At 32.1% G+C, this 27,685-nt stretch overlaps 1 protein-coding gene across 1 annotated transcript; it reads right to left on the bottom strand.

Annotated features, from left to right (window-relative positions):
- Positions 1 to 11,754: 11,754 nt before the first annotated feature.
- Positions 11,755 to 17,080, bottom strand: LOC114735485 (probable LRR receptor-like serine/threonine-protein kinase At1g67720). The gene is made up of 15 exons (XM_028923184.1): positions 16,859 to 17,080; positions 16,108 to 16,645; positions 15,418 to 15,929; positions 15,116 to 15,245; positions 14,778 to 14,849; positions 14,624 to 14,692; positions 14,451 to 14,522; positions 14,262 to 14,330; positions 13,970 to 14,133; positions 13,634 to 13,887; positions 13,148 to 13,274; positions 12,999 to 13,064; positions 12,673 to 12,859; positions 12,460 to 12,592; positions 11,755 to 12,260 (listed from the first exon to the last, which is right to left on the bottom strand). Exons 1-15 carry the CDS (start codon positions 16,929 to 16,931, stop codon positions 11,937 to 11,939), a joined length of 2,790 nt encoding a protein of 929 aa, XP_028779017.1. The 5' UTR covers positions 16,932 to 17,080; the 3' UTR covers positions 11,755 to 11,936.
- Between the last annotated feature and the right edge of the window lie 10,605 nt (positions 17,081 to 27,685).

Here is a 27,685-nt window from a genome sequence, read left to right as displayed (position 1 = left end):
GATGTTTTTAAAGTAAAGTTAGAGAAGGCAACCAGTTTGATGACTGTACATTAAACAATCGTTATGTATTTTATGGATCTAATTAACAATTCTCTTTCCATTCATTTTTATAGAATATAAATAACAATTTACATAGATTAAAAAGTTAGTTTAAATCGTGAAAGATAAGAAGTATATAAAATATAATTTATTTTAGAAAAACACCATTATTTATGAAGAAAGAAAATGAACAAATAAAATAATCAATTTACCAAGACTAATCAATAATTAATTGGTATACGAGACCTTTTCAAACATAAAGAGCCATTCAATTAGCTGAGAAATATGGTGAAAATTGAAAGGCAAAAATAAAAGTCAGAGATATATATAAAAATAGATTACAGTTGATTGACTTACATAAAGAAACATTATGATTGGTGGCCCCAAAAAGGAAAAAGAAAAAGCAATAACCATATTATTAAAAGTGAGTTTGCGTAATGAGAAAGATATGCGTGTCAACATTATTACATCCTTCCAAAGTTGAAGGAAGCTTTTGTGTATATGTTGAATTTACGATGAAGAAATAAATCATTTTACGATTAAATAAAAAAAGTATGTACTAAGAAATTTATCTCCAATTGCGTAAATAAATGTTTTTTGGGTGCTCAATCAGTCAATCGTGATTCCAAACAAAGAGTGTTCAAGAGTTGGCCACTTAAATTAAATGATTAAATATAATATGGTTATTTTGGATAAACAAGCATCCATTATTTTCATTTAATTAGGAAAATTTTTTACAATAAAATATTATGGCTATTTTGGATAAACAGGCACGCCGGTTAGGTTCAGGACATGCCGTTTTCGAAAGGAACTACTGGAGTTGGTTTTTCTAAGGCGCAGTCTATGAAAATACGGTCAAATACACATAAAATCTGGACCAGAAGCCGTATTTTTTTTTAATAATTTAAATCCCTCTTTTCGATCCTATTGAGAAGACCATGTTAATAACGCCATGTAAATTTTTTATCAAAAAAAAAACTTATTAAAATTTGCTACTTGTTATAAAATGTCAAAACAATCCCTAAACGAAACTCACTAGTTTTTTTTTTTTTTTTGCCAAAATAAAAGTCACCGGTTATGAAGAGTTTATTTAGTAAGTTAGAAATTAAAGTTAAATATAGTTTGTTATGAATACTAGATAGAAGAAAATTATTACATTAAATAAAACATACTGACTCAAATTCTATACGTATGCGTACTTGATCATAGATGTAGTAATAAAATCAAACATCTCTCAAATTTATTTATTTTTTAATTATCCCTATTAATTGCACATACTGAAAAAGATTTTTTTTTAATCTATGAGATGGTTTTTAGGGAAAATTTCATAAACCCCGCCGACTGAAAATTAATATTAGCCAACCTAAAAAAAATTCTGACATTTTACCTTATTCCAATGAACAAAATCTCATAAGTGAAAAAAAAAACCCATATTTTATTTTTTAAAAAAATTATTGCACATCGTGGAATTTGGACTACAAATAATCAAATTTGAGTTGTTAATTCTTGTAAATTTTATGGGTGAATAAATAACTCAAATTTGATGATTTTCAGCCTAAATTCAGTAATTTGCAACCACAAATGTAATTGTTTTTGTATGAATAGACAACTCAAATTTAATGATTCATAACAGAAATTCAACAATTTACAAAAGAATAAAAAGAAATTTGTAATATCAAATATAATTATTTTCGTGAATGAATAATTCAAATTTGATTATTCACAGCAAAAATTTAGTAATTTGCAATTCAAATTTAGTTATTTACGAGAGACATGAGAAAAACACAAATTTCGATATTTGTAAGAAACATAAAAGAATTCAAAACTCCAAAATAAAGTGAGTGTATTTTTATCTTTTTATCCATAAAATTTTGGTCCTTGAGAGTGCAGTGAAACTTCAAAATTTGACTGATATTAATTGTCTTGTGAAGGGTTTATTGAAATGATTAAATGATGTATTTTAAAAAAACTAACAAACATTTGTTTAATTAACAACAAACTTAATTAATTTTTTTAATATTTATAAATTAGTGACCTATTTAAAACCATGTTAGAAAGTCTGACAAATTACTCTTTCGATCCTTAATATAGGACTCAATTGTTGAGTTGGTTTTAATCTTAAATATAAGATCCATTTATCATATTTATTAATTTTTTCTAAATTATCCTTATGTATACTTCTTCAACTATAATCAATTAGAAAAGAGAGATGGGGTATTAAAAAAATGATTATGATGTTTTAGAAAAAGTGCATCACATTTCTTATAATTAATTAACTTACCTAACTTTCTTAATCTAATTAAATTAGTTAAATAACTCTTATATTAAAGACCTGTGTGTGTGTGTGTGTGTGTGTGTGTGTGTGTGAAGATCAAGTTATTATGTGTGTGTGTGTGTGTGTGTGTGTGTGTGTGTGTGTGTGTGTGTGTGTGTGTGTGTGTGTGTGTGTGTGTGTGTGTGTGTGTGTGAAGATCAAGTTATTAGATAACCCCTACGCCAACGAAAGAGAAAGCCTCTCTGCCACGAGAGTTCAGACTTAAACCTAATTACGTCTTTTTTAGGTGCGTTTGATTGTTAGTACGGGAACCGGCACGATTTTGATCATACTTCCAAGAGCAGAAGCAACCAATTAGAGGGTTATAGGTAAACCGTTTTCCGCAACTATGGTTAAACTGGTTTTGACGTGAAATTTTGACCAGCCAACGCGGTTTTTTAAGGTGTTATTTATTATTCCTATTATATATTTATATATATTTTTGGTGACATTATTCCTATTATATTTGCTGTTGAGTATGTAATGAATCATTTCCAGAATATATAGATAACAATTTTACAATTCTTACCAAATAAACAGTACAAATTATAGAGAGAAAAAAACAAAAAATACAAATTATAGAAGAAGGATGATGTGTGTTTAGGAGGAGAACAAAACGCATAATTTTTTTTATCATCATAATTAATAATGTGACTTCTCATATATAATGAGAAAATAAGTTTGTTAGTTGGAATTTGATTAATAGACATAATCATTGATCAATGATTAATGGCCATAATCATTGGTAGTTATAACATCCAACCCTCAGAGCTATCTTTTTCATATACATCTAGTGTCTTAAAGTATTTTGTGATATAATTTGGCCTTTAATATGTTAAAAATAAATCAATCACACCCCAATTTAACACCCACATACATCCAATTAATTTTGTTATAAGATCTAGTTTATAGTGTAAATTGATCTGCAAATTAGATTTTATATTGATGAGTAAATTAGTATTTAAAATGAAAATAGGTTTGTCATCCAGAACTATATTGCTTGATAAAATTTGTTTGCACTTATAAAGCCTTTAAAATTTTTATCCTCACTGAAAGTAGGACTTGGGATCTTAAACACCTTATTTAATTTTCAAATTATTTTGACACTTAAGAGAAGTTATGTTATAATTATGGGTGAAGACAGATTTAAGGAGCCCATTAATTTTTTTGAGCCTGATTAAGGAGCCCATTAATTAATGGGTTGCATGTTTTCGGTACTGCCTTTGGGCCCCACCTTTATTTGATTGGCATTGACGACATAGGGGATGTTTGGATGGAAATCAGGCCATAATTTCAAAAGCATTTTTTTGCTTTACAAAATAAATAAGTAGAGAAGTTTGTTTCGTTTTGTGGAAAAGTGCTTCTCAGAAGCACTTTTCAAGATTGCCAAGCATCCCCATAGTTTGTAATAGAATTTGCCTGGTTCAAGGTACAATTGTTTTCTTTCCTATGCAATGAAAGTGATTGGCCCAAAAATCGTAAGAGAAAATTAATGTGTGCGCCATATAGTCTCAACATTTTTGAATTAGGTCCCTTACATTTTGTTTGCTTTTCCCTCCAGGTTGAAAACATGATCCAAGGACCTAATCGAAAATAAGGTCATTCCTCAAAGAATTGAACCAAGGATTGATATTAGAAATCCTTGGCAAAAAAAATGAGAAAATAAAATCAGGAAATCGTCATCCGTATTATTGTTTTCTAGAATTAAGTTATATTTTAAACCTAAGCAATAACTAAGTTAGGATTAAAGGACAATTTTAATAATAAAATTTTACGTTATAAGCATCTAGTACTATAAAATTTTGAAGGGTACAAAAGTATACATCAATTTTAAAAAATAAACAATTTTCCCACTTTGCCTACTTGACCCAAACGTCCTTCTTTTTTTTTCTTCTTTTTCAAAGTAGGTTTCGTTCATTTTCACTCACTCCTCTCTTCTCCTCAGTCTTCCTCCCGCATCTTTAATTTCCTCAAACTCTCTCCCCACAACACTGATTTTCCATATCCTTTCTTATAGAGACACAGTGAGAGCAGCCTTGTGGCATCATAATGGCCGCCTCACTGCAAGCATCCGCCACCCTCATGGGTTTCAATTATAGCGGAAACACTAATTAAAAATAGATAGCTACACAGGAAAAAAAAATTTTCTTCTATGGTCACATCAGAATTACCAACAGATTCTTCTTCTCTTGGTACAATATCACTCTTTGCACCCAGGCTCACTTGCTCCCTTCACCGTCATCACAAGGACCTCACTCACAATTGTGTCGAGGCCACCAAAATTACAAGCTTCACCCTCTCCTCCCCTGCTCTCCTTGTCTTTGTGTGTTTCCTTTTTCATTCATTTGTTTTTAGTAATTCTTAGAATAGCTAATGATGTGTCCAGAGATGAACCTATGAAACCCACAAAAACAAAGAAAGAAACAGAAAAGATAGAGCGATCTGATGCTGACGATTCATTTAGGGAGGAGCTGCTTGATGGTGGCGAAGGAGGAGCCGATGAAAGACGGCCGAGGAAGCAAGGAAGAAAGACGTACGGCACATGATAAGGAAGAACCTCTAAACCATGTGGAAGCTAAGAGGCAAAGGCTTGAGAAATTAAACTAACGGTTCTATGCTTTAAGAGATGTGGTGCATCTTCTTGCCAATCCAATTCAACGCAGCCATTATCATTGACTAGTTAAGGGAGGCAAAAATCACCATTAACATAGGCAGCCCATGTTAATGCCACTAGTTTCAAGGGATAGCTGAGAAGACGCGACTTTGGGAACAGAGGAAGTAGCTGGTTCAAGCTCTTCTTAGACAGGAAGCAACACGATCTATGCGGTTTGAGGAAAGAAGGGGCTATGTGATGAAGAAGTGAGATAAGTGAGAGGACAAAGAGAAATACTCCTCCGGTCATTAATATACGATCAAATTATTGAGTTAGTTTTAGTTCTAAATATAAAATCTACTTCTTATGTTTATCAATTTCTTTAAACTACTCCTATAAATATTCTCTCAACCATAATCAAGTAGAGAAAGAAAAGAAGATATTAAAAAAAATGATTATAGTGTTTTAAAAAAAACATGTTACATTTTTTTATAATTAACTAACTTATCTAATTTTCTGAGTCTAATCAAATTAGTGACATATGCCTTATATTAAGGATCCAAGGAGTAACATTTAAGAGAGTGACGTGTGATGTTTTTATGGGGAGTGTAAAGTGTTTTGAAGTGATAATAGTGGGCTAAACAAATAGTGGGACCCACTTAAAAAAAATAAATGGACGTTTGGACTAATCGACGGGAGTGAGAAAATTCCACCACTCCTTCCGGTTTAAAATATAAACCAAAGTTAGTTCATTTACATTTATTAAGAAATAAAATAAAGGGAAAATGACAATAAAATACCACTTGAATTCCAAAAAGACAGATAAGGGACCTGAATAAGCAAAATGACAAATAGGGCACTGGGTACCAATCTGGAATTTATATTTTCGGCCAAAAGACCCAAATGCCCTAATGAAATGCGGGAAGACCGAAAGCTGAAAGTGAGAGAAAGGAGAGAGGAAGACCGACGCAGTGAGAGAAAGGAGAGAGGAAGACCGACGCTGATGAAATGCGGGAAGAAGGAAAGAAGAATGTTGGAAATGCTATTATCTTACTCCTTCGCATCACCATTCTGTAGAGATTGTTGATTTTGGTTGTGGGAAAGAGGATTTGTAGTGAGAGAGGGAGTGAACCGAAGCGGAAAGATGAAGCGGAAATCAGAAAACTGGCAAGCAATTACGTAACGTAATTGCTGTCATATGCCTGCTGGTTTTTGGTAAATCCCATTACGTGAATGGTAAATTTCACTATACATGTAGTTAATTATGAATTTTACAAAATACATATTGTGATTTACAACTTTTGTAGTGAAAGTGACTACTTTGTTAATGGGTTTTGCAACCTGTTTTCAGGAGATAAACAACTTGTTTGTAAAAACTAATAAAAGTGACAACTTTTGTAGTCACGTTGAATTAACTGGTTTCAAAATCCATTTAAGAAGTGGTCATTTTCACTATAAAAGTTGTAAATATCACTGTGTGTTTTGTAAAATTCAGCGTCAAATTTTATTGATTTTTAGAAACAAGTTGCTCATCCCCTGAAAAGAGGTTGCAAAACTCATTTAAGAAGTGGTAATTTTCACTATAAAAGTTGTAAATATCACTCTATGTTTTGTAAAATTCAGCATGGAATTTTATTGGTTTTTAGAAACAAGTTGTCAATCCCTTGAAAAGAGGTTGCAAAACTCATTTAAGAAGTGGTCATTTTCACTATAAAAGTTGTAAATATCACTGTGTGTTTTGTAAAATTCAGGGTCAAATTTTATTGATTTTTAGAAACAAATTGCTCATCTCCTGAAAAGAGGTTGCAAAACTCATTTAAGAAGTGGTAATTTTCACTACAAAAGTTGTAAATATCATTGTATGTTTTGTAAAATTCAGCATGGAATTTTATTGGTTTTTAGAAACAAGTTGTCAATCCCTTGAAAAGAGGTTGCAAAACTCATTTAAGAAGTGGTAATTTTCACTACAAAGTTGTAAATATCACTGTGTGTTTTGTAAAATTCAGCATGGAATTTTATTGGTTTTTAGAAACAAGTTGTCAATCCCTTGAAAAGAGGTTGCAAAACTCATTTAAGAAGTGGTAATTTTCACTACAAAAGTTGTAAATATCACTCTATGTTTTGTAAAATTCAGCATGGAATTTTATTGGTTTTTAGAAACAAGTTGCCAATCCCTTGAAAAGAGGTTGCAAAACTCATTTAAGAAGTGGTAATTTTCACTACAAAAGTTGTAAATATCACTCTATGTTTTGTAAAATTCAGCATGGAATTTTATTGGTTTTTAGAAACAAGTTGTCAATCCCTTGAAAAGAGGTTGCAAAACTCATTTAAGAAGTGGTCATTTTTACTATAAAAGTTATAAATATCACTGTGTGTTTTGTAAAATTCAGCGTCAAATTTTATTAGTTTTTACAAACAAGTTGTTTATCTCCTGAAAACAGGTTGTAAAACCCATTAACAAAGTAGTCACTTTCACTACAAAAGTTGTAAATCACAATATGTATTTTGTAAAATTCATAATTAACTACATGTATAGTGAAATTTACCATTCACGTAATGGGATTTACCAAAAACCAGCAGGCATATGACAGCAGTTACGTTACGTAATTGCTTGCCATTGTTTTCTGATTTCCGCTTCGTCTTTCCCACAGGTTCACTCCCTCTCTCACTACAAATCCTCTTTCCCACAACCAAAACCCACCAAATCAACAATTTCTACAGAATGGTGATGCGAAGGATTTAGTTTCGTCAACTGGAGGGGGTTCGGTTTCGTGGAGTGGAGTGGAGGGATTGGTTTCATCGAGTAGAGGGATTCGGTTTCACTGAGGGGAGGGATTAGTTTCACCGAGTAGATGGATTGGTTTCGCCAAGTAGAGGCAGTTTCTCTTTCGCCGAGTGGGGGGAATTGCTTTCGCTGGGAGGAGGCGAACACAATAAGGGCAATTTAGTCTTTAGGCCAAAAATCAAAATTCCAGATTGGTACCTGATGCCTTCTTTGTCATTTTGCTTATTCAAGTCCCTTATCTGTCTTTTTGGAATTCAAGTGGTATTTTAGTGTCATTTTCCCTAAAATAAAAGCTGTTTAAAACAATAAATGTATAAGGTATATATATATTTCTTTCAAATATGCCTTCATTAATGAGAGAATAAGTAAAAACTACTAAATAAAAAAGGAAGAAAGAGAATATATCGGGGCAAAAGATGAGAGAGAGTGTGTCCTGAATAAATTGAATTAGTGGAAGGAAATAAAGTGAACCAAAATGTAACTAAAAACAAGGCGTATTGGAAAATATTCATTGAAGCTCCTCACCTCTATTCATTTTGTTTAAAACACATTTCTCTCTTCCCATGCTTTGTAAACCGGTCACTTTTTGTGATTAATGCTATCAATAACCAAAAAAATTAAATACATATGTTAGGGGTAAAATGGAAAAATATCCATTAAATGGTTAGATAAATTTGAAATGTTATCTTATTAAAAAAAAAAAAACCAAACCCCTTAACAAATGTTAGCTTATATTTTGAACCGGAAGGAGTATTTTTCAAAGATTGCGTGCATTGTTGCGCTCTTCAAAACTTTTTAGTATCTAACACTCAGTGTAAAATTTTATTATTAAAATTACACCTTAATTCATTAAGTTATAGTAGTATTTCAAATTCATCATCCACCTGTCCAATCCATGTTATTAGAGATAGTAAAAAACAAAAAAAGATAACACTATCTTTCCCCTAAGCTTTCAAAAGGTAATGCTGTGTTGGCTCCTAATTTCTCGATTCATCAACTTAATGTTGCAATAAAACACTACATGCACTAAAACAAAATTGAATGCCGTCGCGAAGGCAAATTCATCAACACTTTCGAATGCATCGCATTATTTTTAATAAATTAAAATTCTTATAGTTCTTTTCATTCGGTTGTTTTCTCAATCATAGGCATTAATCCTTATATTCATAATTAATTAATTTGTAAGAAAAATAACCCTAGTATTTTTTTTTGCCGAAAAAATAACCCTAGTAGTTGATAACGTGATTTTCACTCATAATACATCTAGATTAATTTTAATACATGAATTTCAATAAAATCAAAATCAACTAAATTGCAGATTATATATAACACACACACACACAAAACGACTATTACAAGTATAATAATCTTTTGTCATGTCAATAATAAATAATTTTATTCTATAATTTTAATTTTATTTTATATTCTGTGACAACTTACATTCATCGCATCAGTCATAAGGACTAATACATATAATGAGGAAAGTGTAAGTAAACTAAGAATTTAAATTAAAAAAAGGACCTGATTAAAAATTTTCCTTAAAAATACTCAAAAGAATAATTAATTGATATTTCCCATTAATGGATGTTTGAGTGGAAACCAACTTGGAGAGGTATCTGTGACGTGTGGGACTTTTTCAAAGTGGGGGTAGGGAAGAAAATTAGCAATGGTGAAACAGCCTCTTTTTGGTTTGAGAACTGGCCTGAAATGAATACCCCTCTAATCAATCTCATTCTAGGAAGGGAAGGACTGATTGACTCTAATGAGAGAGTAGTGGATTATGAGGATTCTTGTGGGAATTGGAGCCGTGAGAAACTAAGTGCCTGGTTGTCTCGTACAGAGGTGGAGCATATCATGTGTGCACACCTACCTAGTAAGGAGAGAGGAGAGGATAAATTTATCTAGAAACCATTTACTGATGGGTCCTTTAATATCAAATCTGCTTACTCTTTCTTTTTTGCAGGGAATGGACGAGAAGGGGACAGCATATGGAAAAGTCTATAGAGATGGAAGGTACCAGAGAAGATTAAGTCAATCATGTGGTTGTTTACACATGGTAGGCTTCATATTGCCGAACTCAGAAAGCGAAGGAACATTCAGGAAAATGATGCTTGTCCATTTGGATGTGATAGCGAAGAAATAGCGATGCATTTGATGCGAGATTGTAAGAATGCTGTGAATAGATGGAAATCATTGGTCTCACTTGATAAGTGGCCATATTTCTTCACACTTCAAGGACAAGAGCAGATCGGTTGGAACCTCAAGCATGAAGCAGGAACTGCAAACACAAGGAAAATTCAATGGGCTATCTTGTTTGGGATACATTTGCTGGGATATATGGTCTTCACGTTGCAACAAAGTTTTTGAGACAGAGACTATCAATGTTCCAACAAACACTCAAGACTCCTTCCATAGAGCTTGTTGGGATAAAAAAATTGTTGAACACTGTCAATACCTATCTAATTCTACCTTGCAGGGGAGTAATGCCATTCACACTCTGGAAAAACATGTCACACTGAAGGTAGATGGTTCGGTGCTCATGGACGGAAGAAGTAGTTGTGGAGGAGTTATGAAAGATGAGGAAGGCAGGTGGGCTTGTGGGTTTTCTTGCAAATTTACCTCAGTCCCACCAGTAATAGCAGAACTAATTGGGATCATTAATGGATTGCAAATGTGCTGGAATAAAGGGTATAGGAAAATCCTAGTGATATCAAATTGCATAGAGGCCATTAATTTTTATATTCGTGGACACCTGGTTAGAGATATTATATATTACATTAGGGCCATATTCAATATGAACTGGTAAGTCTTAATTAGACATGTGGACAGATGTCATTTATTTGATGCTGATAGTGGGAACCCACAAGGGAAAAATCTCACAAACCTACAACCGATCCGAATATACACACCTCAATAACGTAAACAAAGGTCTGGTGATCCACTTGAACTCTTGAACACGAAAGAACAAGGAACCGAAGTGTTGTGATCAAGCCTTAATAAGTCTGTTAGTTCAATGAAGAGCTCTAGAGAGAATCCCTCTCAAGTCAGAAATTGCAAAATGTAATTTTTTTATTCAAATTCCAAATCTATCTCCAAAATGAAGATTACAATATCTTATAGAGGATACATTCAGAAATCTGACCTAAAAATCATTAAATACAATCCCAAAATGAATTTAGGTAGAAAAATCAAAATATAAAATATTAACTTAAATAAAATTATAAGGACTTGATTTAAGTAACTTGAAAACTCAAAAGTCAAATCTGCCAAATAATTATGAAATCGCTCAAATGCATTTAATAAAATATAATCTGCATATCAAGCCCAAAATATGATTAATTAGGCCTAAATGAGTCTTCTCATGTGTTGTACTTGATCCAAACTCCTTAAATTGAAGTCTTTTAAACTTAAGATATGATCAGCAGCCCCATTTTTAGCCCAAATGACATTAGTGAGGTCCTTAGTATTTTTATCCAAATTTGATGCTCCAACAAATGTCATTTGCTTTGTCAATGTCTTGCACTAACCCACTCAAAGCTTTCTTAATTCTTTTAGCTCTTACTCTTGTAATTGGTATAGTTGGGATTTGCAATGGATCATTAGAAGTTGAGGAGCTAGCTTGCTGTATCGCATCATCATAGGTTAGAAGAAAATTTTTGTATCTTTAATCAATCTCCACCTTAAATCGAAGGGGTGGATCTTGATCAAGTTAGTTCCTTTGTATTGGTGTTTGCCTTTGTTAAATAAAGTTATTCAGTATTATTTTAAAAAAGTGATTTTATAGTATACAAAGAACCAAAAACCCCCTAAGAATCAAATCAACCGTATTAATTAAACGTGCTTACACTGATGGGAGAAGAAGCAAAGGGGAAATCAACTATATGTTCTTGTACGAGAATCGGGCTGATGCTGTCTTGCTATTCTTCATTTGTATCTGTTCTATTTTCTTCGCACGAGCCAAACGTATTACAAAGGAATTAACGCTGAATTGAATGAGTTTAGCTTTCAAGAATGACTCACAGATTTATCAAAAAGCAATGTCTATGGTTAGGAAACACTGAAATTTGTAAACATTCTGATTTTCAACCATTATTATCTGCTCCAACTAACAGATCACTATCGTGTAGGCATATGCAAGTAATATTATATCATTCATAAACATTCTTTCAGAAAATATACACAAACCCCATACAAAATGTGCCTTCTTATCTTGCGGTAGGGAGGCAATTATTGGACAAGTCAGGGCTCTCAATTTCGAGAAAGCTTGTGAGTAATGTTTTCCTCGAAGATTGAGCCTTCGAACTACCTGAGGATGATAATTTCATGCTTCTGTTTGTTCCTTTCTCGATGTTGATTGCTTCTTGTATAGCCAGAATGATCTCTTGCATCCTGGGCCTGCACGCCCCGTGTTGTTCTACGCATTGCAGTGCGACTTCAGCAACCCTCCAAATCGATTCGGTTTTGACGTTCCCCACTAAACATGGATCCATGATGCTTATCACATCGCCTCTGCGAATTAATGACCTTGCCTGCAATCCAATTCAATGTTTAGAGTTTGCCGCTGATTTTACTCAATTATTGAAGCTGATAATGATATGCTTTTCCTTGCATTGTGCAGATTCTTTATGAATAAACCGCATGATTTGCAGTAAACTCTGTTTTGTACTGAATGTTGAATCTCAATGATATTGATGTTGATATTGATTTGACAGGATCGACTAAACATACCCAGTGAACAATGTTCATTTCAGCACCGTAATCTTCTGATGATACAGGCTTTCTTCCGGCGATCAGTTCAAGAAGTACAACTCCAAAGCTATACACGTCACTTTTCTCGGTCAATTGCTGAGTTGCATAGTACCTGTTGGGCAAATTTACTGACTGAACTTAGCACAATAATATTATAATCATGGACACAAGACCAGACCCATGATTACTTACTCAGGATCCAAGTAACCTACAGTTCCCCTGGCAATACTTGATATGTGAGTTAAATCTTCTTCAGCTAATCTTGAGAGTCCAAAATCTGACACTTTTGCTCTCATATTGATGTCTAGGAGAATATTGCTGGTCTTCACATCTCGGTGTATGATACTTGGATTGCATCCTGTATGTAAGTATTCAAGACCTACAGAAATGGAAAATTGTTGTGTGATTTTCTGCTTCAGTATCAGTGCTTCAAATTCATATTGTTATTTGCAAAAATAAATAAAGAGGATACACATTGTATGATTACTTGCAGACCAAGAAGGTAGTCAATAACTAACCTTTAGCTGCATCTTCTGCTATGCGAAGACGAATTAACCAGTCTAAGTTTTCCTGCTTAGCAGAACCTGTGAAGAACTTGAGAATTTATTTTATGAACCAATGTTTTACTGCCAAGCATATAAATGAATACAAGCGTGTAGAATCAGACCATGAATGTGATCCCGCAAGGTGCCATTGTGCATATACTCGTAAACCAGAATACGCTGACATTCTTCTTCACAATATCCAATCAAAGGAACCAAGTTTCTATGATGAATTCTTGACAGAAGGGCTACCTGCATTTGTGATTCTCCAATCAATTAATTGAAAGATTTTCTTAAAATTCTCCTAGTTCCTCTTAGCTAGTGATGAAACGTATGCTTTAAAGTGGGTCTTTTGCAACTTGAGTTCTCCCGGAAGACCTATAAAAATCTAGTATTGTTATAGCGGTGCAATATTTACATTTTAATACGGAGAATGCTTTACTGATGTCTGATGGAATCAAAGCATCTGATTATTTTGATTGAAGATTTATCTTCTTAATTATGATGATTTGTTGCTGAGAGCAAACGCTACCCTACGTGCAGTAAAAGATTATTTTTATTTCAAGATTGGTTGAACAGACAAGTTTTTGGGAGTTGAATTTGAACACTACCTCAGTGACAAATTGATGGTTTCCATAGGTGGATGAATCACTCATAATTTTAACAGCAACTTCTTTTCCATCTTTCATTTTCCCATAGTACACAGATCCAAAGCTTCCTTTGCCGATTTTCTTTGCAAAATTATTAGTAGCTTCTTTCAAGTCTGAGAGCCCCATATAGCATGCAATGCCCTCCTCCATTAGACTCCCTCCCCGAACAAATGAGTATGGACCTATAGGTTTGGTCATACTGCGTCCAGAGATACCTGATGGGCACAAGAAAGCTTAGTCGGAAAAGTTTGTTTCTCTATCCGGTTAAAGTTACAAGATTTGACTTAATTGACTGACCATTTTCATCACATTTCTGTTGAGATGCCTTCCGAAGATTATGCATTAGCATCAAACTTCCTAAAAATAATATTGCGAGAATCACAAGAACTCCTATCGAAATTCCGAGTATCAGCTTGAAGTGTTTCTTGGTCCCTTTATGTAGTCCAGGATTACCGTCATAGCTGGAAGAGAAAACAATATGACCATTACCTCCTATGTTACTTTATTTATATTCATAGTGGTGTCCCTGTAAACTGTTTGGCTGCGAACCAAAATTTAGAAACATATGCTGCAGTGGGCACACACTTACTTGAAAATGATCTTTCCAGATACTAATCCTGCTGGTATTTCCCCAGTAAATGAGTTATTTTGTATGAACCTGTAACAGTTTGACAAAATGCTGCACAATTAATGGACATCGAGAAGTAATATACTGAAATGTTTCAGTTTTTCCTGGAATCTCAGAGGTCTAACTTTGATAAATAAAATTACTACATACAGTGCTTCTAAGCTTGGCAAACTACCCAGGTAAGATGGTAATGGACCCCTCAATCGGTTGTTCTCTAGATGCCTGCACGTCATTAATTGCGAAGTTGAAGTTAAGGAAATGAAAAAGGTGTTTTCTCCTCCTGAGCACTCTGAAACAAGTTATTCAGGAAACTAAGCACTTACACAATCTTTAGATTGATAAGATTGCTCATGTCAGGCAGTGAGCCAGTAATCAAATTTCCATCCAACCACCTAAGAAAACCAGAATATAACATAAAAAAAAGTTATATTAACAAATAATTAGAGAAATTTATTATAAAAATTATTCATTACTTACAATTCTGTCAATTCTTCCACTTTGTTAATATCAGATGGGATTGTGCCCGTAACTTTCCTTCTTGACAGGTTTCTAACACAAATAACCAGAGTCAGTAAAAATGAATACAGCTTCAATGTCTAGCATATCTTTGAAATGAAAAATTCTTTGAATCTTAAATATGTCTGGTTAAACCTAAACATCTATCCCAGTATCTCAAATTCTTGAAAAGCAAACTCTCTTTTGATGCAGGTTAGAAGTCAATATGTGTTCTAAGAACTGCTGTTGAATGTCTGATTAGTGGAGCGGCAATTAGAGAGATACTGACATGAAATGGACTTGACAATGAAAGTAATTACAGTTTTGTGATTCTTGGAAGCGTGGCAGCACTGCAATTTACCCACTCCCAGGGAGTTGGAACACAAGGATCACCTTCGTTCTTCTGGACACTTTCAGCGGACATGGAGGAAAATTCATTTACAACAGTCACTGCAAATTGACAAAAAGGTCAGGCATCAGTTTTATTTAATACAGAAATGTAAATGGTGGAATTTATTCATGCAATTTTATCAATACTTAATTACCCATCCATATAAACTATGTTGTATGCAAGCCAAAAGAGTAAATTTCTCACGGATATATGCTGACTTTAACGACTTACAATCTTGCCTGTCAGTCTTTGGAGCAATCAGTTGGTATTTGCTTATTTCCATTGCATTTAGAAGTGGCCCTCGAGTAGAATCCCGGGTCTTAACAAAGGAGAATGACAGAACAAAATCCAGAGTCACATTCATGTAACTAGGTTCATAAAGAGTGTAGCTGCCATTGGCATTCTCAGCTATGTTGACCACTGCATTGCTATAGTCAGGTATAAAAGGCTGCTCCATTTTGAATTTTCGAGTCTCATTCTTACCCAGATCTTGAATCTCTGCGAAATAAGCATAAGCTCGAGCATTGGCTGGGAAGTCTTCCAGGTTAGTTCTGTAGCTGAGTACCCCCCTTGTGCCAACAACTGCAGTTTGCATAACTTTGACAGGTGGGCATTCTCTACTTCCTATCTCTATGTCCCTTGTTGTATTAATCCTTTCGGTGCCTGGGGCCACCCCAACAAGATAATTTTGCCTTTTAACAAGATCTGATTCCCAAATTCTATCATAGGGGTCATCAGGATACCTGAAATTTATAGGTAAATAAAAAAAGTTTAATTTAAATTGACTGCATCATTTATCTCGATATTTTCCCCCCGAAAAAAAAAAAAATCCTTGCTGCAGATAATTGATTTAGTTCCTATTGCTGTCTATTATTGAGGTCCAATTTCAAAAATCTTCAAGCAGATGCAGAATATCCAGACCTGATAGCATCCTCACTTGAAGCGCCAAAATTGATTCTTGCAGCGACTTTTAAGAAGAAATTGTCTTCAAAATCTGTGGCATACATTGAAAGATTCAAGGGCCTGAGCTCTAGAGTTGATATGAATGGTGAACCAGTGGTAGCACAACACAAGCAAACATCAATAGAGTTTGAGGGGGCCCTGATAATCATTTCCTTCACATAAACTCTTGAGGCATCATATATTGACACAGTGGCCCATTTAGTTGCATCCAAGTAGAGCTGAAACTGAGGGTATGTGTCTCCACTTTTCAAGTTTCCATACTGAAACGTTGCTCGCACCAGGTATCTTCTTCTCTCCCGTGTGTTTAGTGTGTAACAGTATTTCCTGTTGTCTGTGGGGAAGTCTCTGCGTTTCTGATACTGTATCCTGTTTCCATTTGGACCTTCTACTTCCACTTGGTTGCCATGGTTCATAATCCCATTGTCTGAAATCCATGCCAGTCCTGTGCTTTTATCAGTGTAATTACCAGTGCCTCCACAGTCTATGCTGATGAACTCTGCATGAGAATTCAACGGTTGCTCAGATTTAAAACCCCAAGAAGGTCCTGTTTTCTTTTTCCGGAGCATTACTTGGCATGATTTTCCAAGATTAAGCAGATTCTATTGTGAGATTTTGTGTCGGTGTGATTTCTGGATAAATTGAAGAAGATTTCTTCGGATGAAACTGAATTGGAAACTTAATTCTTAAGCTACGGAACATAGAGACATACCTTGAACTTGGCATACTGCAGGTGAAATTAAAAGATAAAATATAAGTATAATCAGTAGAGAAAATACACCCATTGAAGCTAGGAAGACAAACTAATAATTTGAACCTAAGATATTTGAGTGATTGATAAAAATTAACTGCTTGTTTGGTTTCAGCATCTCACCCAGCTTTCTTCCACTTACCTCCATCAACTTTTATTTATTGATGAGTTTGTTGATTGTTCATTCACTTTTGTCCCTTTACTGATGTTGGAATCTTGCTTTTTTCCACAAAAGAAGATTTCAGGCTCCCTTTTCTTTATTTATTTTTTCTTCTTCTTAAAATTAGCGTCACACAAGTCACAGGCTCAATCTACAAGGCAAAAGAAAAAAGGAAAAAAAAAAAAAACTTCGAGACCTATCGCGTATTTATATTGTAAGGTTGATTTTATGCATAAAAATTTGTCGTGTGGCTACAGGACATGTAAAGATATGATGTTGTGTGTGTGGCAAAACAGACTGTACTCATAATCCGAACATGCACCATATGGATTCTCATTTGCTTTATTTTGGTTTCTTGTTAAATAATACCTTGGACTGAATTCAAAAACCTGTGCTTTGAAGGTATGAGAATGTCAGTTTGATAAAATTATGCTTTATTCAGTTTTATAAAATTATGCTATGTAGTAAGAATAAAAAAAAGGAGACATTAAAATTTTATTTTATATATTAAAAGTGGGTATGAGATCCCAATTGGAGGAGTTAATTAAATAATGAAGTTGAATTACTGCTTTTGCATAGACCTCATAATCTTATCAGCTGTGTAACTTTGGACCACGTTGAGTGTTGGCTTCAACTTTTTAAAGTTTGAAAAAGTCTGCATTTCACCAACATTAGTATGTAGACTGATGCCTGCGGTCCCCCTCTTGTCTATATGCAATCTGTGGTACGAATATTTTAGAGATTTTTTTTCTTCCATTTCAGGTGGGAAAAAAGGGAAAATTTGGGGGAAATATTCCATTGAGAATTTTATTCCTGATGAAAAGTGCCTCATAAATTTTTATACATAGAGGCATCGGTACTCTATAAATTTTGTATACATAGAATATCATATTAAAGAACATTTTATTATATACCAATCATCAATTTGCCTTAATCCAACACTTTTTTTTTTTTAAAAAAAAGAACGTATATAACTACAAGAGGTTTAATTTACTTGCCACTATTCTTTTATTATGTTGATCCTACTTTGTTATGGGGATTGTTCACACTTGCACGTAACTTTCAGGAGCATGTAATCTTATGGAAGACGGTTTCTGCAAATTCAATTCAGTGGGCAAATACAGAGCCCTCTTGGTCGAATTGAATTCACTTTGTTTGCTTATTTAACTTGTCACTGAGGATGTCCCGTTACATCGGAAAAGACAATTCTGCGGACACACATCGACAATCAATCATATCCGCCTAGGATGCTTTTAAAAAAAATAAGTAATGATATCCAATTGACTAATTTAAAAAAAATAGTTAAATTAGGTATTTATAATAAATATGTGTTATTTTTTTTAGAATATCTTTTTTAATTATGTGTATTAACTAAAATTATCATTTAATAAAATTTTTAATATATACAACTATTACAAGGATTATTTTAAAAAAATAGATGAATATGAAAAATGAAATAGATTAAAGTTTTATATTTAGAACCAAATTAAAAATCAAACTAGCTGTCATATTAAGATCCGGAAAAAGTATATACATATATATGAGGTTCTAAAATATTACAGTCGTTTAACTAAACTTGGTTGATCATGCGTGTGAAAATGCTGACCAGCGCAATGACATGGCAATCTTGCGGGCAGCTATTGTTACAGCCAATTCATTTTGAAATAATTTATGGACAACTTTTTAATTATAATTTACTGAATAAAAAGTAACTAGATGAAAGGAGTTTTTTCTGTCCGTTCAACGAGAAGCCATTAATGTGTGGTCAAAACACCATCTTAAATATTTGTAATCGTTCTCACGACTGGGTCGCCTCATTAAAGCCAGGAAGCCACCCTTCTTTCTACTTCTTTTTGTTTGCCTAGCATGAGGGCTGCACCATCTCCTTCTTATCATTAGGTCCTCTTTCTCTCCTCACGTCAGCCACACTTCACTTTCGTCCGCACTAAATTCATCAGGGTAGGTGGGTGTCGACTTTAATGGAGGGAGGAGTAGAGGTTGGCGTTGGGTTTGATTAATGCCCATTCTTCACTCTTCTCACCCGCCACTTAATATTCCTCAACTGCCTCGTCCAGCGTTCAGTTTGATTAAGCAATGGAGAGTCTACATTATGCATAAGGCAGTTAGGTCACCACATATAAAATTGGAAAAATTACGTACAGGTCCCATAGAAGGCAATTTATTCATCTAAGGTCCCACAAAATGTTAAAATCACTGACAGGTCCCAAGGGATCTCAAAGTAATATTTTCGATTTGTAAAATGACATTACTGCTCCTCATATTCCAGATTCACATTTGCTCTGTCATTGCGATTTACAACCTCAGCAGCGACTATTAACAACCGAATGAGAGGGCATTAACAACTTAAACAGTATCTATTAACAACTTACTTTATAGAATCATATAACCTCCACATAAAAGTAAATTATAACCAAATAGTATAATATAACAACTTTAACACTAAAATGGAAAGCTTTTTGATATCATTAAGAATTTTAACTAAACCCAATAGGATTATAGTAACATTTTAATGCGAAGATCCATTTACAACCTCAACGGTGAGTATTAATAACCCAAAGAGAGCTGTTGACAATCTAGGAAGTATCTGTTAACAACTGACTTTATATGATAATATAACCTCTAACAACTATATAAGATTAACTTTAAGACTATTTAGTTATAATTTAGTTAGTTATAGTTAGAAGTTATATTATCCGATAAAGTTAGTTGTTAACAGACACTGCTAAAGTTGTTAATAGTTCTCCTTAGGATATTAATACTTACTGTTGAGGTTGTAAATGGATTTTCGCATTAAAATGTTGCTATAATCCTATTGGGTTTAGTTAAAATTCTTAATGATATCAAAAAGCTTCCCATTTTAGTGTTAAAGTTGTTGTATTATACTATTTGGTTATAATTTACTCTTCTGCGGATGTTATATAATTTTATAAAGTAAGTTGTTAACGGATACTGCTTAGATTGTTAATGCCCTCTCATTCGGTTGTTAATAGTCGCTGCTAAGGTTGTAAATGGATCTTCGCATTAAAATATTACTATAATCCTATTGGATTTAGTTAAAATTCTTAATGATATCAAAAAGCTTCCCATTTTAATGTTAAAGTTGTTGTATTATACTATTTGGTTATAATTTACTCTTATGTGGAGGTTATATGATTCTATAAAGTAAGTTGTTAACGGATACTGCTAGGGTTGTTAACGCCCTCTCATTGGGTTGTTAATAGTCGCTGCTGAGGTTGTAAATCGCAATGACAGAGGAAATGTGAATCTGGAATATGAGGGGCAGTAATGTCATTTTACAAATCGAAAATATTACTCTGAGGTCTCTTGGGACCTGTCAATGATTTTGACATTTCGTGGGACCTTAGATGAATAAATTGCCTTCGGTGAGACCTGTACGTAATTTTTCCTATAAAATTAGTGGACATTGCTAGAATTTAACCACCGTAGCATTTTAGCATTCTTTTGAAATCATCATAATACTTTTACACTTAAGGTTTCATTTAACCACCGATGCCAGCAGCACTTTTTAGGGGAAAAAATAATGATTTTTTTTTTCATTTTTTTCACACACATATCTATATGTGTATATATGCACGTTCGTACATATAAAGACAATAATAAAAGGAAAAATGGCAAAAAAAATCCCTGAATTAGCAAAATAGCCAAATATACAGCTGAATAAACTTAATTGCTTGGAAGGACTAGGTCTTAAATTCCAATTATGAAATTAAGCCCAAAAAACAAAAATGCCATTCTTCTCTTTCTTTCCTTCTTCTCTTCCTCCTCCTCTCTCTCTCTCTTCATCCTTCTCTTCCTCTCCCTCTCTCTATTCACCTCCCTTCCACCACCAATCATTTAGTTGCTTACACATTTATTAATAGGATTGAGCTTGTGACTATAACCATCGATCTCTATTACAAGAAAACTAGTGACCCATCATTAATGATAGTTGGCAAGAGCAATCAGATTCAAGTTAATAACAATGATGCCCTGGAAATGGTATACAGAATCAATGTTGGAAAAGATGAGATTCCATCCACCCAACTATTATTATGCTTCACAATTGGCACAACGTCATCTTGGCGGGTTGCGGTGTGGATCGTTGGGTTATGTGGTGAAAGAGAATGAGACGTGAAGTTAGTGATGGAAGATGTTATTAGTTGGAGGATGTTGTAGTTAGTTTGAAGTGCACTTGTAACTGAATCTTGCAAAAACTAGTTACTGTCAAAGCACATTTGGTTTTTTGTTATTTGGTTTACTATTATTGTAATTTCATTTGGTAGTGTTGTAACTATAGACTTGTTACTATGATAATAGCAACATGACATGACAATCTGAAAATGTTAGTTTTTTTTGTTTATAGACTAAACAATGCTAATATTTTGTATTTATCAGTTCTAAATGGTAACAATATAGATCTATTTAATGTTCTGAAGTTAATGAGAAACCTAGTCACAAACTTATAATTTCGCTTACCAAACTTGTTATTTGGTTTACTACTTTTGTTGTTTACTTACTACTCTTGTCATCTAGTAATGAAATGTGAAAATAATAGCAACTTTTCATAAAACTTAATTTTATGAGAAACCTAATCACAGAATTGTTATTTTGCTTACCAACTCTTGTCATTTGGTTTACCATTTTTGTTATTTGATAGTGAAATATGAAAATAATAACAATTTTTCATGAAAGTTAATTTCATCATAAACCCAATTACAGGCTTGTAATTTCACTTATCAAACTTGTTATTTACCTTACCTCTCTTGTCATTTAGTAGTAAAATATGAAAATAATAATAACTTTTTATGAAACTTAATTGCATGAGAAACTCAATCACAGAATTGTTATTTCACTTACCACTCTTGTCATTTGACTTACCATTCTTGTCATTTGATAGTGAAATATTTTTATTACTGACCTTGTTAAATACCAACTCAGATACCTTAGTAACAACTTGGATTTACCAAACAGTGGTTGCATGTACTTAATCTGTTTGGTGACAAGAGAACATTAAGTGAGCAGACCATCATAATGTGCACTTGTCACTAAATATTGCAAAAAATGGTTGCTATCAAAGATATACTGGTTTTTTGTTATTTCATATACCATTGTTGTAATTTTTCATGATGCTATTGTAAATACAGACTTATTATTATGATGGCAGTAACATTACATGATACTCTAAAAATTATAATATTTTATTGATAGGCACAACAATATCCTCATTTTATATTTATTAGTTGTTAATGGCAATAACATAGATGTGTTACATTTTGTGAAGTGCATGAAAAATAAATCATATATTATCTCAAATAAATTAGTATTGTTGAAATAATAGTTGAATTTGTTATTATTAAATGTTTCAATTTGAGTCAAGATTATTTCCATATTTGATTAACTAAGTGTAGTATGAAAAATAATAAGTTATGACAAGCATTTCGTAATAAGTTAAGTTTATGTTAACATGACATTTTTTCCACATTTGAATATAGTGAGAAAAATAACAAGTTATAACAAGCATTTCATAATAAGTTAAGTTTTGTGTTAAAATGACTTTTTTTCCCACATTCGAATGGAAAATTACAAGAGTAGTAAAAAAAAAATAACAAATTTTGAAAAACATTTCATATTAAGTTTTTCTTGCAAATGACATGATTTTCACTTTTTATTGACTGTTGACAAGTGTAGTATGCCAAATAACAATTCATGAATGAAAAATTACAACTTTGGACTACAAAAATGCAACAAATTTGACATGCACTTCAGAAAATATAGCACATCTACATGGTTACTAGTAAGAACTAATAAATATAGAAATGCATTCATTGTTCTACATATCAATAAAGTAGCATCATTTCCATATCATCATGTAATGTTACTGCCATCATAGTAATAAGTCTACAATTACAACACTATCATGGGAAATTACAACAATGATATTTGAAATAACAAAAAACTTGTATGTGTTTGGCAGCAATCATTTTTGGCTTCCATTCTAATTTTCACCTAATTTGAAGTTTAAAGGAATTGAGCTATTGTCAACAAGCTTTTCAGTTCTTTTTACTATCTAATTTAACTTTTCCATTTTCTTCTGTTCTTTATTCAAACCATTAGTTCTCATGAACAATGCCTCAACACTTTCACTTTCACAAATAATCATATCTTACCTTCTAATAGAGCCAATATCTTCCTCTATTTTCATGATAAACTCCCCATCATCAGAGGTCTCATAAACCTATTTTTTCTTATGGGACATAGGATGCTTGAGATTTATAAGATCAGCATCGAAAAATTGCAAGTTCCTAGGCTCCTTTTCTTGGCATTCTTGCTGCAGTCTATCAATGCTATTATCTTGAAACAGGAAGAGAGAGAAAGAATAGCATGAGAAATGCACAATTAAATCAAAATGAATAGCAAACACATAAGTAAAGCTCAAAACTTACCTTCTAAAGTAAAGTAATAACAGCTTGAATTCTAATAAGAAGACCCGTTAACATTTCACAGGGATTTGAAATCTCCAATTAAGCTCCCTCCATTGCAAGCAGAGAAGAGAGGGAGAGAAAGAAAAAGAGAAGAAGGAAAGAAAAGTAGATGGGGTGATAGAAGAAAAAGAAAAAGGAGGGTTATTTCTGTTTTTTTGGCTTGATTTCATAATTGCAATTTAAGATCCAGTCTCTCCAAACAATTAAGCTTATCCAGGTGTGCATTTGGCTATTTTGCTAATTCAAGGTTCTTTTTTTTTTTGTCATTTCCCCATAATAAAATGGAATTTTTGTTATATTATAACAAAAAAAAACATCTAAAGTTACTCAGCCTATGCTCAAAAGATCAAGGTAAAAGTGTGTTGTCGTTAGTTTTTTCATGGTTAACACAGGAGATGTCATTTGTTTCCTTAGAAAAGTAAGAAAATATTAGACAATTTTTATACAAAGGAATAATCTGTTTTTATTTCAGAATATATGCATAATTGTTTCAAAACCAAAAAAAAAAAAATTACTCGAAATTCTTATGAGTTATTAAAGCTAAAAATATTTTTTTGAAAATATTGTGAAATTCTCCATATACCCTCCTGTGACATAAATAACATTAATTAAACTGGGAATAGCAACACTTGTGCTACTTTAAAATGAAAAAAAAAAATTAAGAAGATAAAAAAAATGACTGTTGAAATTTTAAAAAATAAAATAATTGTTCAGGTATCCACATTTAATATCTAATAGTGCTTCAAACAAACTTTTAAAAAGACAACACTTGTGCTTAGTGAAAATAATGCATAATTTACCTAGAAGGTGGATGTAATGATACAAAATTTAGAAGACATATGGTTTCAGTATATTCTTAAGCCCCTAATTGGGAGGAAAAAAAAAAAATCAAACGTTGCATACGGATATATTTTATAGCACCTAAAATTTGTCCAGTGTTAGAAATTTAATCATGGAATCCAACTGATTAGTGATTGTTATGGGTAACAATTGAGTGTCACTTTTTCTTTTCTTTTCTTTTCTGGTTTCATAAATTGACATTGACGTTACTCCGCGTACAAAAAGCGACTTTCATAAATAAACATTCTTGTTTTCTTCAAGAAAAATGAAGGATACTTTTGAAAATTGTGAGACTTGATGTCATAGAAAGATGTGATATTGTTTATTGTTGAGTGTTAAATTAACAGTATTGAGATAGTTTTATTAGTATTAAATTGCACATACTTAAACAAAAAACATAGGAAAATTAGTGCTTTAATTGGGCGATCCGAATAAAGTAAATTGAATCGATCCTGAATATTATTATTTGGTTTTTTTAATATATGAACTTTTTTTAATTGGTTACTTTTGATTTTATATATTTTCTAACGAACCAAATAGTTGGAAAGGTTTTTTTTAAAAGTGGTTAGAAAATATATCACTAACATAATTAAAAATATACTATAATATTTTGAAAATTATTAACAATTGAAATACCAATAATAAGGCATCTTATAATTATAAAACAATGTTTAAATGACCATAAATATAAGAAAATAAATTGATTGATACAATTTTTGATCCCTCAAGTTTGTTCTTATTGATTTTTATCTCTCAAGTTTTTTTATTTAAAATATTAGTCTTTATAATTCAAAAAAAATTGGATTAATTTGTTTTATGAGAGACAAATCCTATGATTTAAAACTTGAGAGATCAAAATTAAAATAAGAACAAATTTAAGAAACTAAAAATGATATCAATTCAAAATAAATTGCCAATTCCATTTGGGCCCGCTTTGTTTGTATCATGTTCCTAATTCACACCAAAATAGTAATGCCAATGAATAGAGCAAAAGGTTATTTTTATCATTTTTCTCTTGCATTCGTTTTCAGGAATGATGTCCATTGAGGAATCAGTTTGGCGCACATCACTTTGATGAGTGCAAACTCATCAAATTTGAATAATTTAGGTCTGATTTAGACAATTTAGATTTTATTCTTATTTATTCAAAATAATTATTTTAACAGGTATATAATTAAAATAAAAATAATCTCTGAATTATCATTGAAATTTTAAATTTTAACCATTCACATCCAATTTGAATAATCCAAATCTGATAAGTTTAATGAGCCCTCAACTCAACTGGTTCTTGCTGATTGATTCTATGGAATTATCATTCGCGTGAACATGAGAATGTCTACTCTTCATGGAATCGGTACCGGAAAGCGAAGAATGAGCCGAACGTACTCTCTCTTGAGTTCTCATTGCCATTCCATGGACCAGTCAAACCAAATCAGGCAAGACAGTAACCACTCCAATTTCTTTTCTCTCTTCCCCAGCATTAGTATTATTTTTTATATAGTAATTATATTTATTACTTCTTCAGCTGTAAATGTAACGATTAGTAGAAAAATTTACTTTAATTTTAAATATAAATCTCGATTTATTTTGTTTCTAAATATATAATTTTGATTTGTGTTTCAAATTTATAATTATTGTTTTCTAAATGCTCTTATTAACTATACATATTAAGAAGCTTTTTATTGAGAAATTAATTTTCAATATAAACAATTAAAAAAGCATTTTAAAGAAACAAATACATGTTCCTTTTATAGATAAGTAACATATATTTTTTTTTTTTTTAATAAATTATTTATTTATTTATTATTTATAACTGAGTAGCACACGACCAAATCAAATTTGAGCATTACTTAATTGATAAATTTAAATGTCAACTGCAAGTTGTTCTAGTAACATAAATACACATTTACGTGCGTGTGTGTTTAAGGATATCTTTCGCATGAGGAAAATGAAGAGAGAGAAGGGAGAGAAAATTTTTTAATGAGCTTGATTTTAAAAATTAAAGAAGTAGAATAAAAAAATTTTAATCAATTTTTATTATTCTTTTACCTTATGTTTTCTCTTTAATGAAATTTTAAAACCACACTTCTCTAATTTTTTAAATCAATTCCCTTTCCTTTATTTTCCTCATACATAGGGTAGGGGTCTGTTGCATATGAGGGAAATAAAAGGAGGAGGGGAAGAGAAAAATGTAATGAGCTTGATTTAAAAAATTAAAGAAGTAGAATTAAAAGTGTTTAATTAATTTTTATTAAGGAAAATTCCTTAAAAATACATTTAAATAATCCAAATTTTTATTTTGATAATTAAATTTGTCAAACTCTTAATCAAGTCAGGTGGTTCAAAGAAGATTTTAAAATTTTATGAAATGATTCTAATGCCCATTCATTAGAAATCAAAAGAAAATTCTAAATTAACATGTTTTATTTTGCAATTAACATATTTCAATATTAAATTAACAATTTTCTGTCTCCATAACATACTTACAATAAGTTTTTAAATAAAATTTGATCATAATACAACTTTAAAAATTAATAAATTTAATTACATAGTTAACCAGTTTCAGTTCTAAATTAACAACTTTGTGTCCCCATAACACTTTGATCTTACAGTTTCCTTTTATTGAAATTTTAAAACCCCACTTTTTCAATTTTTTAAATCAAACTCATTAAAATTTTTCATTCCTTCTCGTGTTCTCTATTTTCCTCATAGCAAACATAGGGTATTTGTATAAAATAAAAAAATTATCAACCCTAAAGGGATCTCCCAAAACCACAAGAAAAGGGGGCTAGACGGTCAACCAACGCATTAAAATGGATTGCCTAATAAACATAAAATTAGAAACGAAAACCCAATGTCACATGAAGATGTACACAATGCTGGCAAAAAACGCAGAAAGATGTGCACTACACCAATAAAGGAAGAAATATTATTAGCACATTATTCCATTTACTTAAACTTATCAGCTGAATAATCTATCAGATAAAACATTTTCAGCTTCATTTCCAAATGGAAATTCATATTCAAAGAGTAAACAACCAAAATCTTATTTCATAACATAACATAAATTTTATATGTTTTTTAAATTAAAACTAGATAACATTGCTTAGAACAAAACAACAGTTACATCTGGTCTCCCTCATCACTTTTCTCCTCTAAATACAGAGATAGAGGTTGATCAATGATACAAAAATTGTTTTCAGTCTTATGAGATAGTTTAGCGAGAAAATCAACAATGTGATTGGCCTGGCTGTGTACATGATAAATTTGTACTACCCAATCCTC

This window comes from Neltuma alba, unplaced genomic scaffold (genome assembly GCF_004799145.2).
Source record: "Neltuma alba isolate B1F8T4 unplaced genomic scaffold, ASM479914v2 tig00013210_pilon, whole genome shotgun sequence".
Lineage (NCBI taxonomy): Eukaryota > Viridiplantae > Streptophyta > Magnoliopsida > Fabales > Fabaceae > Neltuma > Neltuma alba.
This window is presented reverse-complemented; position numbering and strand designations above follow the sequence as displayed.

Coding starts and splice junctions, on each gene's coding strand:
- LOC114735485 (XM_028923184.1), bottom strand. CDS start 16,931: ATGGGTGTATTTTCTCTACTGATTATACTTATATTTTATCTTTTAATT. Junction 14,850..15,115: donor CTTCCAAGAATCACAAAACT/GTAATTACTTTC, acceptor TATTTGTGTTAG/AAACCTGTCAAGAAGGAAAG. Junction 14,134..14,261: donor TCTGGAAAGATCATTTTCAA/GTAAGTGTGTGC, acceptor TTTCTCTTCCAG/CTATGACGGTAATCCTGGAC.